Raw genomic sequence first — 14,927 nt, 5'->3', positions numbered from 1 at the left:
TCCACCTTTATGACCATTATTCTTGTAACCTTTCACTTTCATAACATCCTCCATTAGATTCATGTTAATGTCATGTTTATGAATAACCTTTTGTATGCCTCTATCTTACACTATGAATAGAGGCATAAGAGTTCATATTCTAGACACTAAAAGATTTGGTGAACACTTGAAAGAAGGAAAGTTATTGTAACGACCCAAGGCAGCCCCTAGGCGTAACCCGAGAGGTCCCATACAAGCCACTTAGCATTCATAATACAAGATAATACAAATAAATTATTTAAAAGACAATTTCAACATATAAAAGTTTTATAGAGAAAAAGAGAAGTCTAAACAGCGTCTCAAAAGCCATCTAGTACATATGATTGATCGCGGCGCAGCCCGTACATCAATTTTCAAAACTAAAAGTAAAGACACAAAGGGAATTCAAACTCGGTCCTCGGAATATGAGGACTCACATATCTTCAAGCACCCCTAGCCACGGAAGTGCGAATATGTAAGGTCGGTCCCTACATTTGGAGAAATGTAGGCAAGAGTATGTGTTAGTACAAACATGTACCAAATATGATAGTCATGCATAAAACATTTGAAAACATTTTTGGAGAGAGGTATCTTCATGAAATGCAATGACCAAGGCAAAACATGATATAAAAAGGGTTTAGAAGACATAGTCATAAAACACAGTCAATGCAAATAACATCATCTTGGAACACATGTGAGATACTTCTTGAAGTAACCTTAGTTCATTATTGTGGGACATTTACCTTTAACCGACATATAAGATAATGTGAGCTATCAACACAGAATCTGGTGTCTACCCCATATCAAAAAGGGGTGTCATACTTGCCAGGGTAAGACCATGAACTTCTAGATTATGTGGATCCACTAGCTAATGTTTATCTAAGAGAGTCATCCTATGGGGGCACGTAGGTATGTAATAAAGAGATTGCTACTAGAAACATAACCTCTACTACCGGGAGAGCTTCCATCTCAATATCCTCTTGATGCTAAGCGTAAATCCCAAGGAATAGTCATTTTCTTAACTTATCTTTATTATCCATGGAAGGGCACGTCTGAACCCATCATTAGCCATCTAAAAACACCAATTTTTCACTTAGACACCTTAAGTAGGCTTTGTTAATTTTAGACCCCTTATGTTAGGTTCTACTGTGTCATTTTGACACTTTTTACTGATGTGGCAAAGTGAGTGTAACACACTCGTTAATAGCGCGTGAGAGGCTTATTTAGCCTATTTTTTTAAAAAAAAATTATCTTCTTCTTCCCCATTTTCAACCTTTACATCTTCCCTTATTTCCCCAAACTTTAAATCATTCAATGGACGTCAAATTTTTTTATTCGAATTTTTTCTCTAGTTGAAATAGTCCAATTGAAAGAAGATGGAATCATTTTAAAGTTAAAAATATAATAACATATCAATGTTCCAAGCTAAATCTTAGCTTCTTTTTTTAAAGAATGAAGAATAAAATTAAGTTAAAAAAAATCTGCAATCATGACTTTGCCTTATTCAGCCATTATAACTTTTCAAATTTCATATTTATACTTTTAAACAACAAATAAAATCAAGAAATGGGTGCGGCGAAGAAAATGATAAAACGGGAGTGGGTTTGTGACAATGACCATGAAAATGGAGGAACGAACAAGATTGTGTGGTGGTGGAGATGATGAAAGAGACAATGAAAAGGGAGAAATTTGATGGAGAAGATGACCCGGGGGGGTTGAAGGGGGGGAGGGAATCATTTTTATTCTAACTCAAAATTCAATTCATTTTGACATTTAATTTATTTTTGTGTATAATGATATGGCTTTAAAATGAGTTGTCATGATATAATTGGCCATTTAATCCACCTGGACACGTTTGTTCAACACGCACATAGAGTGAATAGGAGATTGTGAAAAAAGTATTAAAATGACACGGCAGACCTTGACATAAGGTGTCTAAAATGAACAAAATATAGTTGAAATGTCTAAGTAAAAATTGGTGCCAACTTTAGGTGGCCACCGATGGGTTCAGTCTATTGCCAATCCAAGCTTAAGTCATATGCCATCCATGGAAAGGTACAATCAAGTAACCAATCCAAGTTAGGTTTCATTAGAATAGCTCCTTAACTTTGATTCAGTTTAGGTGAGAAGACATTTCACATGCATGCATGAAGTAGTTATGTGAGCATAACCCTTTCACAACAATTAACTACAATGACAACATATATGTTTTTACTCTCAAAGCAATCTACATCACATCTCATAAATTTGATAAGAACATGCATAGAATTTACCTTTCATAGTTCAAAACCCACTTTCAGTCTTCAAAATCTAGAAAACATGGGTTAGGCATGGGTTCATGGGAATCAATCATAAAGTCAAGTAATTAATTCATGCTTTATAGATCATAACACAATCAAATAAATCAATATTTAAAGGAACCCATGACATGGAAGAAAACCCAAATTCAATTGGGGAATTTTAACTTTGTAAATTGGAGAATTTGGGAACTCCGTGGAGGAAAGGGCTCCATGGATGAAAAATATCATACCTCAATGCCAAAAGCTTGCGTTAAATGGTGGAATTGGAGACGTGACTTGTAAACCCTAGATTCCTTCTTCAACTTCTAGAGAGAGAAATATTTGAGAGGAAGACTTGTTCTTCTTTTAAGAATTTGAGAGAATGATTTCAATTGGGGAAATTTGGGGTTAAAACATTTATGTAGGAATTTAGATTAAGGGTAATACGACATAGTATTAGGCTAGAATAATTAGAAAAAGACCCAAAAGCCCTTAAGAAAATAACCATCGAGGTCACCGACGACCCCGACCTACGGTCTGTCGATCAACTCACGGACCGTCTGGTTGGGTGTCAATGAGTTCAGAGACTAGTGTTTTTGGACCTCAAACGATGACACCCACCTACGGCCCATGGGTCCAATGACGGACCGTGGACCACGGCCGTAAGTCCCAACATTTTGATTTTGAATTCAACTAAGTCTGGGACTCACCTACGAGACCTATCTATGGCTCATGCATTGGATGACGGACCATCTTGGTGAACCGTTGAAAAATACAAAAAACACTGGCCAATCCACGGAACAGACCTACGGTCCGTGTGTCTTTCCACGGGCCGTGGGTGGCTCCGTCGGATTGTCACCAAATTTCTGAAAAAGCTGACATTTCTACCTTTTCGAATTCGAAGTGTTACAGTTATCTTATATTGTTTCTCTTGTCTTATATTCTTCTTGTGTTCATCTTTTTATTGTTCTTTTGTTCTTAAGTTTTACAACAAATAACTATTTTTCAATCAATTTTCTTTTCTTTCTTTTTCCTTTTTCTTAGAAGGGTCAAATATACGTCTTAATTTTGTGATTTAGAGGGATTATATCCTTTCTTAAAAGAATGTGCATAGTCTAACAAATTGTGCATATTCACTAAATTAAAATAAATATCAAAACTATATTTTAAATTTCAAAAATGTCATATGTGACTTTAACAAATTATTTTATCCTTTTATTAATCCCTCCAGACCCGACAACAATTAGAAATAAAAAAAATCCCAATCCCCCTTTACATAGTTATAAAATGGATTTGGGTCGGATATGAATACAAGAGGGACTAATTTTTTTTTATAATTAGGCTAGATTTGGAGGGATAAAAAATAGATGTGGTAATTTTTAAAGTCACATGATATTTTTAAAAACTAAAAACCAGTTTTGGGATTTATTTTATTTTTAAATTTAGTTTGTTAACGAATAAGATAAATATACACCACTTGTTAGACGATATGGGTATCTATGCACCATTTTTTAGATGGTGAGGGAATATATGCACCACATTTTTAATGAGGAGAATATCTGTCGATTTTTTTTGTGTGCAAAAATTCTATAAAGTGTTCTTAAATTATTATTTTTAAAAGCAAACTGACGCAGTCCTCTTGGTTTTTATTATGTTTTTACAAAATTAAGGAACTTTGTCAGTTTTTGAAGTGCATTCGGTAGTGATAATCTCCCATCTGTCCTATTTTTTATTTTAAATTTTCATAGCGCAAGACCAATTAAAAGGATAAATACTCCATATAAGAATTTCTTGTAGATATTCTCAGTACTTAAATTCAAGACTTTTAAATAAGGAAGAATGAATTCTATCAATGTGGAAATATACTAGCCATGTTGTTCATATTAGACAAATAAAATTTTCTAACAAAAATACTTCCTAAGGTGTATGCTTCCTTTGCATCAAGCACATACACTAGTGAAATTTTTAACAGCATTGTGTTACACAAAAAGAGGTCCTAGAACCTTCCTTCGCCAGCAATTCTACCACTCTATTCTCCATTCTGAATATGTAACGAATAGTTCAGAAATTATATTGTTAAAACATAAAGATCATTCGTAATCATTGAGATAGCTTGTGAAGAAATAGAGCTTATTTCTAGAGGAGTGTTTTTTTTCTTTTTCTATTATACTTAGTCTATGGAGAATGACCATAAATCTGAATGGACACAAGTTTTTACAAAAAATTTCATTCATTTGTCAGTATAATCCCTAAACCCTCGTCCAATACCCCATGCCTAGGTTCCATGGATGTTGAGCCATCTGTATTATGCTTAAAGGTATTACGTGGTGAAAGAGCCCACTTAATATTGGACAACCATTTTGATAGGTTTGGTCTCATTGCTTTTGGACACGATGAACTGGATTTAGTCTATTAGGACGTGTCGCTAGATATTGTTAAATTAACGTTTTTGATTTTTTCGACGGTTGACTAGTACGGGACCGTAGGAAGTTCTATGGACCGTATGTCCAAACCGTAGAAGGGCTTCGGAAGTTATTTTAAAGGGTTTTTAAGTCTTTTTCCTAACTGTTTAAATTAGAACTATGTTGTTTTGTGTTCTACCCTAAGCGCCCTATATAAAGTTTTTAAGCCCTAAAACTACCTAATTCAACCCCATTCTCCTAATTTCCAAAAACCTAACAAAATTCATCTTCCCCAAATTCTCTCAAGACTAAGGAAGGAGAAGAAGCTAGGGTTAATTCAATTTCATCAATCCTCCATTATTTTTTGTTTTAAAGTAGCAAGGTATGTGGGTATTCACCCATGGAGTCCATTCCTCCATGGGTCCCCAAGGTTTCCAATTAATCAATTCAATTACAACTGATCAAGTTAGAATTTCAATTCAATCTTTATGGGTTTCACTCAATTATGATTTACTATTGTTGATTAAGTCTTCTAATGCATGATTTAAGGTTAATGCATGATATTTAGTTGAAATTGTATTGACCCACGCCTAATTTATGATTTTCAACTATGAACCTATGATGACCCTATGAACTATGAATTTATGAAGATATGCATGTTTTTTATGAAGTTATTGTAAATGATTTGGGAATGTTTTGAAAGGAAAGTATCAATGTTATTGTGAAAGGTTTTCTCACAAGCTATTATGATCATGATTGTGAAAGGTATTTCTTACGTATGGATTCACATTGGTGAAAGGTTTTCTCATCCATGTTGAATTGTGTTTAAGGAGCTGTTCTATGTTTTGATCTAAAAAGTATGGATTGGTATTGATCATTGTCTTCCCTATGTTATGTTGATATTTAACTTATATTTATTCCGTTGGGATTTATACTTAGCACCGAGGGGGCTTTGAGGTGGAGGCTCAAATAGGATAGTCTCTAGTAGCAACATCTAGTCCCAAACTACGCGCCCCCGTAGGATTGTCTTAAATGACCTAGCTAGTGGATCCACTTTAGCAAAATATGATATGTACGCAGTGGCGGATTAGGATTTTAAGGTCGTGGGTGCTTTGAAAGTGGTGGAATAAAAAATATAAAAAAGACATGTTAACAGTGTGATTCAAACTCGGGTTTAACAATACTAAAAGACCCTTAAGCACCCACCCAAGATCCAATGGACCAATCAGATCATTTGTTTATTGGATGCTTTATGTTAATTTTATACAAATACCTCTTAATTTCTACATAGATATATACATTGCAAGACGAGGTTAATGGGTGATCGAGCACCCAACGGATACTATGTAGGTCCTCTCCTGTATGTACTGATTCTACCTTGACAAGTAGATTTTCCTAGCTTCTTTCGGTATGAGGGATATACTGATTCCATGATATAGCTCTCAAGGTCTTATTATCAGTTAAAGCTAAGATCCTACAAAATGACTATGTTTCTTCAAAACTTTTCTTATGTCTCTTATTTTAAATGCATTGACTATATTTCATGATTTATATGGCATTCCTTCTTTAAGCTTTTAAATGTCCAAATACTGATCATGTCTTATATGTTTTGAGTCATTCATGTTATCACGTCTATTTTATGCATATTGACCCCATATTTAGTACATTCCATGTTCTAATGCATACTCATGGCTACATTATTTCACTAATGTAGGGTTCATCGCTCCTACCTCTCATACTTGTAGCTATTTAATTTGGTTCCCTTGACTTTGAAGATTGGTGAGTCCCCGTGTTCCGAGGACCGGGATGCTTTTATAGTTGTATGTCATTTTCATTTTCAGACTTTGTATGTAATGTATGGGTTACATCTCAATCAATTTTCTTATGATGTATTAGATGACTTATTGAGACTTATGTTAGACTTCCGCTTTGTCAAAACTCTTTGAAATATGAAAAGCTATTTTTGAATTCTTTATTTCTATTCTTGTATGATGTATGCTAAGTATCTTGTGTAGGGTCTCTCGGGGTTCTATACGCCATGTAACACCTAGGGTATACTTTGGATCGTGACAATTTAACTATTTAATTTAAAGACTTAAACTTTATTTTAGTGTGCTTCCATATTCCGACTAAAACTGTTAGATGTTGGATGACTTAGGATGTTTAAGTGTTGATTCGAACTCATGGATATTGGTGTGGGTGTCAGTTATGGTGATTTAAATAGTTACAGTCGTCTGTTTGGGGATCAAAGTTGTGGATGCCTTCTCAATTTTTACACATCATTCACTATTTTTCCTCATCATTCCCCCAAAAAGAATTGAAACATCCAATATTTGTCCAATTAATTCAAACTTGTATTAGATAAACTTATTATGGGGTAAAAGGACATAACACTAAGCTTTTTAAAATTAAGAGTAAAGGAATATCAATAATATCATAATAATATCCAAAATTTTACCTCTTGACTTCTCAAACTCAAAATAGAATTTTATTCCTCTTATATACAGCTTTAATTTGATCCAGAAATGCAACTACTAATTAAATGCTAAGTTAAACATGGCTACACAAACCACTAACTTAATGTTTTAAATCTTTAATTAAGTCTTGCATAACACCATCCATTAAAATGCAACTATTAACCTTTCTACCTAAATTAAATAAATGCAACTATTATAATTCTGATGCACATGATTAAAATCACGAACCCTTAACTAAAATATCTTCTTTTTTTTTTCCACCCGGTATCCGGTACCCACATTGTAGCCCAACTAAATCTGAATTCGCGCTGGAAAGTCCCACATTGGGGGGTAAAACGCTCCATAACAAAAGGCGACTCCGTACCCAAGGAGACTCGAACCCGAGACCTCTTGGTTAAGGATGAAGAAATACTTATCACTCCACCACAACCCTTGTTGGTCCTTAACTAAAATATCATTAGCCTACTTCACCTTTTAAAATTTATTTCTATAAGGGATAAATTGATTATAATTTAATTATTTCATTAATATCTACGAATTTGAAATTAACTAAGATTTTGATTATTAATTTTTTTTCTTATTTGAACTACATAAGACGTTCTTAAATAATATATAATATAATAATAGTACCTATATTAGAGAATTTTTTACCAAAGTAAGCTATTTTTAAAACCAATTCACCTAACTAATACGTTTTTTAAGTTTTTTACAAAAGTAGTATAAACGTACTTCATAGTAACGTTTTAGGTTATTTTTATTTTAAAAATTCAACGGACAAAAAGTTGACAGATCTGATGACGTTAAATGAATAAACGTTACTGTGAGTAACGTTTTAGGTGTAAAACGTTACTCACAATAACGTTTATTGAGAATCCAATCACATCCAATCTTGTAAATTCAGAATCAAATCCTGCAAATTTAAAACGTTACTCATAGTAACGTTTCTAAAGAATCCAATCACGGGCCTTTGACTCCTACAAATTTAGCTATAAAACGCTACTCATAGTAACGTTTTACCTTAAAAACGTGACTGTTAGTTACAACACTCTGTTAAAGTCATATTCTCCCATTTTTCAAACTGACCACATGTGATTATAAAATAAATGTTGTTGTAAGGAATGTTTTGCATATTCCAACAATATTCATCAAAACTTTCACTTGTGTTGCCCATTGTTAAAATAATATTCACAAAGCTTCATTAGGTATGAATTAAATAAGTCAAATTTATCATATTATGTTAAGTTCTTACTATAGCTTTAAAATTACTTTTCTAATTTATTAATATTATTTTAAAAAATATCTTATTTTATGTGTAGGATAAAGATGACGAGCTTTGAACATAATGTGATGGTTGCTTTGTATTGGGTGGCGAATAATTACGGATATGAACGGATTTAGGTATACTGAATGTGCTAGAATGATTATTAGCATGTCTACCTCAACTAACTATGTTGAATTGGTTGGATTGTTGCATGAGAAAATGGGAACAAATAGTGAAAATATTCATATGGATATTTCTGGAAAATATCCATGTTCAATTCAAGGTAACAATACAAGGTTCATTGAGTTTAAAATTGAGAATGACCAATCTTTGTTACAATTCCTTTTCATACCTCAAAAATTTACGGATAAGATTGATATAAATGTTTTGGAGATGTATGTAAAGTCCAAATCAACAGATCAAAATGTTGTATGTCAAGTAAGTGGTCATCATAGTTATCACATGAATTTATTGGCTCAAAATTATGGCTTTACCACGGCCAATCAACCTCATTTTGTAGAACCAATTGTTCAACCACCATTCCAATAATTGTCGATGCATGGTCATCGATCATTTGGTGAAGGGTCAAGTAGTCAAATGCATATTGATAATAGTCACAGAGATTATGAGGCCAGGTAAAACACAAATCTATATTTTACTAAATTTTAGTGTAACAATTTAATAAGATAATTTTATTGTCAGTATACATAAATTATCTCTTATTGATAGAAGAAATAACCTTTTAGAGTATAAATTATCGCTTTTAAAACAAGCTTCTATATTTATAATTTTGCTAGAATTTAACTAATATTTTTTTTTACTAGTAGATAATGAGACCAACGTTGATCTATATAATGATGTAAATCCTGAAATTAGTGATGAAAGTTCGGAGAAGATGAACCTCCAAAAGATGGTGATGAAAGTGAACCTGATGAAGATATCGATGATATTAGAGATTTTTCTCAGAATGGTGTAAATCTTCATAATCATAAACAAGGCGTGTCTGAAATACAAAATCATGACATACCCTATTTCAGGACATTAGAGAATGAGGAAGACATTTTCATGTCGACATGTGAATCTGAGATGGAATATTGTTCAGTTTGGTCTGAGGAAGCAAAAAAGGATTTGAAAAAAGGTATGTTTTTTAGTAGTAAAGAAAAGTTGAAACGGGCGGTAACGATTTGGAGTTTGCACAAAAATAAGGAGTTCAAGGTGGTAACATCTACCAAGAGTCTATGGGTTGTGAGATGTAAGTTTTATAGTTTATTGCGTTGTTTGTGGTTTCTTCGAGGTCGAAAAGTTGGAGATTACCTTTGAAAGATAGGAAAATATGTTGAAAATCATAGATGTGAGACTGAAGGGCTTTCTAGTGGTCACGCCAATCTAAATACCAATTTGATTGCATCACTATTTCTAAATCAAATTAGAAAAAATCCTAAGTACTTGATGGTAGATGTCATTTCAAAGGTTCATGAAAAATTTGGTCATCAAGTGACATACAGAAAAGCGTGGCTTGGACGTCAACGCGCATTTGAATTGGTGTATGATGACTTTGAGAAATCATTTAGTGACCTACCTAAATTTTTTACAGCTTTTCAACACTTTAACCATGGAATAGTTGTGGAATAAAAACACGAAGAGTCTATGAGTTCATCAGGTAAAAACTTTTAAATTTGTATTTTGGGCTTTCAAGCCATGCATAGATGAATTCCAAACATGTCGCCCTGTTATTTCAGTAGATGGAACTCATATTTATGGAAAGTATGAGATCAAATTATTAATTTCTGTTGGAATTGATGGAAATGATAACATTTTTCCTTTAGCGTTTGCTATTGTAGACAAAGAGTCAAAAGAGGCATGGAAGTGGTTTTTTAGAAATTTGAGTGCACATGTGATAAAAAGTAGACAAGATGTATGCGTTATATCCGATAGGGCAAAAGGAATCTTGACTAGTTTGCAGGAGTTGCGGCGATTTCAAGAGCCTCGAACCTTCCATCGATTTTGCATAAGGCATCTAAAGAGCAACTTTCAATCTAAATTTCCAAACAAAGACCTCAGCAGATTGATGTGGAGGGCTGCTTCAGCCCATCAAGTAAGGAAGTTTGAATCCTTGATGTGGCAAATTAGAGAAGAAAATGTCGAAGCACATGAATACCTCATGGAAATTCCCTTGGACAAATGGACCATTAGCCATGATGGTGGAAAAAGATGGGGAGTGTTGACAACAAATCTTTCAGAGTCGTTCAATGGAGTGTTGAAAAAGCACGAGGTTTGCCTGTCACTGCTATGGTTATACTTTCATTGGAGCAAACTATTGAACGGTATACCCGTAGGTCTCAAATAGCGCACCAACTTGCAGAACAAAATGAATTATGGACTGGAAGGTTCAAAATAAAGTGGGAGAAAAATTATGAAAGTTCAAAAAGGCACTTTGTTTTTTATTGGAATATACCCACAGGGGTATACGAGGTTAGATCTATACAGGTTGATGGTACTGGTGGTAATCCTCATTGTGTTACACTGAATGAAGGAAAATGTGATTGTGAAAAATGGGTTAATTTGCATTTCCCATGTTCACATGTCATGAAGGTACTGATAGAATGGGGGGGCTAGCTAGAATTTTGTAGCGAGCATTTCACAATAGAGAATTATGTTGCAACATATTCTGGTCTATTCTCACCAATTGGTCATGAGGCATATTGGCCATCTCCAAGTTTTTACAATGAGAAGTAATGAATTCTATCGTCGTCCTAATCGGCCAAGGACAACTAGAATACCTAATGAAATGGATCATGGTTCTACAGTGTATGGGCGAGCTTGTGGATTATGTAGGCAGACTGGACATGATAGGCGTCGATGTCCCAATCGTAATTAAATTTAAGTAAATAGTTGTAGGTCGATGTCTAATTGTGTTAATTTCCTTTTAGTTATCTACTGTAGTGTAACTAGGGTTAATTTCCAAATTTCCAGATTGCTAATAGAGGAAAAATTATTAGTGTTAATTTCCAGATTTTCCAGATTTTCAGATTTCCAGATTTCCAAATTTCCAGATGTCATAAATTATCTACTGTAATGTAACTCAAGGATGTCTAATTAGCAATAACTTTAAATGTCATAAATTTTTCTCCTCTTGTGAACTTTCTGGTGTTAATAATAAAGCCTTATGCTCTTTTTTTTTTGTCAATTACACAGCTAATACAAGATTGGTGTACACAACAATCTATCTATGTAATGAATTGATAAATAATGAGACCTCCCAATGGTTACTATACAATAAAATTTAGTGACATGGAGGTAAACTTAACTTAAATAATTGGAAACATCCATGTATTCATACTCCTGGTGACAAAATAGAAAATTACAAAATTACAAAAGTCTCCAGTGAGTAATAAAACATGTTACTTTTCAAGACATAAGAATCAATAATCACAGTGAATTCCTTTATTATAACCGAGATATTGACACAAAATGCAAAAGAACTACAATTTGAAGGAATCACAACGTAATTACAATATACGTCCAACGACCACTTTGTAGCTCTCAAACAAAGCTGCAATTTTTTTCTCCTGATTTTGATGGCCAATTGGTCTTGAGGTCATTTCTCCTGGTTTTGAAAGCATAATCCCTATAAGGCAATACAAAACAAAAGAAAGCAACAATCTTTAATTGCTTACTATGTCACATGAAGAAGAATCAACATAAAACTCATTTCATACACAATTTTATTTTGTTTCCCAATATCAAAAAATCAATGAGAAACAGTGGATCTGACCAACAAAAAGAAAATCACCAAATGACTAAAAAGACCCTTTCAACATCCACCGGTTCTACCAATCACTTGCATGAGACTCTAAAACCAAATAAAACAGAGATTTAGAAAAGGACTAGCAACCAAATAATAAGTCATACCAGATGCAGGACACAACCAAATGCAGACAGCAGCTCCAATCAACAATACCAATTACGTGTGGGTATATGAATCATCACTGACCATGTTTCTCCATTTAAATTTATCTCATGCCACCATATAAAGTAAATGAAAAATAAAAGATACTAGTTAAAAGCTAAAAGACTACCTGGAAAACCTAGCTTTAAGAAGAAAAATCAACTAAAAATATAGGTTGTTTTTGCAGTCTCACAGAATAGTAAGCTTACTTGGAAGTTTTTTCCTTGTGATTTATTCTTTGCTTCTTCTTTTTGTTGCTACAATGTCTTTGTTACCTTTTGTTGTTTTCTTTATGCCGTGTTGGTTAAGTTGATGACTCCCTGGCAAGTAAAAATAATTTTTAATTATTCAACCAAAAAAGAAGCAGTAATGTTAAGAAATAATGGTTCACCAAAGCTTAAAAAAAATTGTACCAATGCCACAAAACTTAAGAAAAATTGTACGTTTCTTCTTCGCTAATGGTTCACCACCTCTACTTGCATTCTCAGGATCATTACCATCCACTTCATTGTTGGAATCATCCAACTCATTACATTCTATCTCGATGTTGTAGTCCTCTAAATTAGTCATGGCATCAAGGATCTCCATGGACATTGGCACAGGCGATGAGGTAAAATTTGGGGCACTCTCAAAATGTTGAGGCCGATAATTACCAAAGACATTCTCAAGTGACGAAAGACTTGGATCCCTTGAAATTTGTGGCATCATGTATGGGACAATCTCAGAATTTGTTGGTTGATATGTCATACCTGATGCCACAGGAGTGAATTCCTGAGTGTGACTCCTTGAAGTGGAGCCAATATCACTAGTTGCTTGATAATCTTCTAAGGTTGCTTCGTCCATTTTAACAGGAACGCGTCCTCTCTCAGCAGCACGTGTCGTCCTACCAGCAACACCACCTTTTCCTCGCCTACGAATAGGGTGATGTAAATGGTCAACTTGTACGTCATCTCTTCTATAATCGACTTGTACATTAATCCTATCAGCCTCGTGCACATATGTCAAACATCTTTCTCCTTCATTCCGCACCATTGCACGAAACATGTAAAAATCATCCATTGATGGTTGATCACCGAGTGATTTTGCTTTATCAACCATTGAATGAATATAACGCACCTGCATATTATACATAATTCATTAAATATAATGTAGCTAAACTACTGCACACAACTAGTCTCTCTGTTAAGAATTGTTTCCTTTTAATTAGCTATTGTATAGTGCACTATAATGTAGCTATTGTAATGTATATCTAACCTAAGTAGCAGGATATATATGATAATTATTTTCAGCATATCAGTAACATTACAATGGGTTGGTGCATTACATTTAATTCTGGACAAAGACTTAAAATATTAATTGTCAAACTACTCACACATATTTACTTAGATTCTAAGTCTTTCTGTTGCACGAAAATGCTTATTCTGGGAGTTGGCAGACAAATGCTAATGACATATAAAGCTTAATAGGCTATCGTTGGATCATAATAAGTTTCTTAGTACACAAATAAACAACTTATAATCAGTTCAAACAAGTAAAAGAACAGAAGCTAATACTTACCATTGTTTCGTATGCCGTTTAATTTGGCACATAACCTTGTTGTTGTTGAGGACGCATAGTAGGATTATCAATAACAAGACGAGTAATGCGTCTAAACCAAATAAGGTAGGGGTCGTCATATCGAAGTGGTTCACGATTGATTGGTGCTTCACAAATATATTGAAGTCGTTGGTTCCAAAAAGGCAACCATTGTGCATGCTCCAACTCCCAATTTGTATTTGGTCTTCCCCGACGATCATGGTGAAAATGTGTCGAATCAAATAAAAATGGAGTTGGTATCATCTGTTTCAACCCAAATTGCCTCATAACTCGGTCAGGCAAGTGAACCTCGACGACATCCCAACAAAAAATTGGAGCTCTAACACGCCATATATCTCGTCCAATGCGACAATAGTCAGGAAGACTCTCAATTAACTCATCAGAATATGGTTCCCAAATAAACTACATGAAAAGAAAAAATATAAATGAGTTTAAACCACAATATACATGAAAATTAAAACAAAATTGATATTATATTGTACCTGATCCTCCGTCATGGAATCAAGTGCATCCCTAAACACTTTCAACACATGTTTAGTAGTGTCGGTCCAACTAAAACGTGCAAACCATCTAGTAGCATGTGGACCCTTAGGTAAACCAGCTGGAAAAATATTTCTGATGTCTCTTTGTGCTATTACCTGTGGTCTAAAGACAATAACTCTCTCACATGCCCAAATCTAAACATAATATATAATTTAGGTAATTAAAGTACAAGAAATATTAATAAATAATTTATTTAGTTATTGAGTATACCTAAAGTAGTGGTAGAAATCCAGCTATCTCGTTTTTGTTACTTTGTGAGGACTAACAGAGAAAACGATACAAGCACACTAAGGTCGCACTACCACAACTATAAGACCCAATTGCATTGACGTCCTCGAGCATGGGAAGATACATAAGCTTTAAAAAACTACCAGATGTATCTGCCATCATCATACCAGCAAT

The 14,927-nt window shown here is 33.9% G+C and overlaps 1 protein-coding gene across 1 annotated transcript; it reads right to left on the bottom strand.

The window, feature by feature from the left end:
- Positions 1 to 11,861: 11,861 nt before the first annotated feature.
- On the bottom strand, positions 11,862 to 14,630 carry LOC102585628 (serine/threonine-protein phosphatase 7 long form homolog). The gene is made up of 3 exons (XM_015311790.1): positions 14,465 to 14,630; positions 14,012 to 14,384; positions 11,862 to 12,065 (listed from the first exon to the last, which is right to left on the bottom strand). The coding sequence occupies exons 1-3, from the start codon at positions 14,477 to 14,479 to the stop codon at positions 11,947 to 11,949; spliced, it is 507 nt and encodes a 168-aa protein (XP_015167276.1). The 5' UTR covers positions 14,480 to 14,630; the 3' UTR covers positions 11,862 to 11,946.
- Between the last annotated feature and the right edge of the window lie 297 nt (positions 14,631 to 14,927).

The sequence above is a fragment of the Solanum tuberosum genome, unplaced genomic scaffold (genome assembly GCF_000226075.1).
Source record: "Solanum tuberosum cultivar DM 1-3 516 R44 unplaced genomic scaffold, SolTub_3.0 scf00169, whole genome shotgun sequence".
NCBI classification, from domain to species: Eukaryota; Viridiplantae; Streptophyta; class Magnoliopsida; order Solanales; family Solanaceae; genus Solanum; species Solanum tuberosum.
This window is presented reverse-complemented; position numbering and strand designations above follow the sequence as displayed.

Bases quoted from the DNA above. Each gene is read 5' to 3' on its own strand.
- LOC102585628 (XM_015311790.1), bottom strand. The intron at 12,066-14,011 runs ATAATCCTACTA...ATTGCCTTATAG, and splicing joins CATTACTCGTCTTGTTATTG to GGATTATGCTTTCAAAACCA.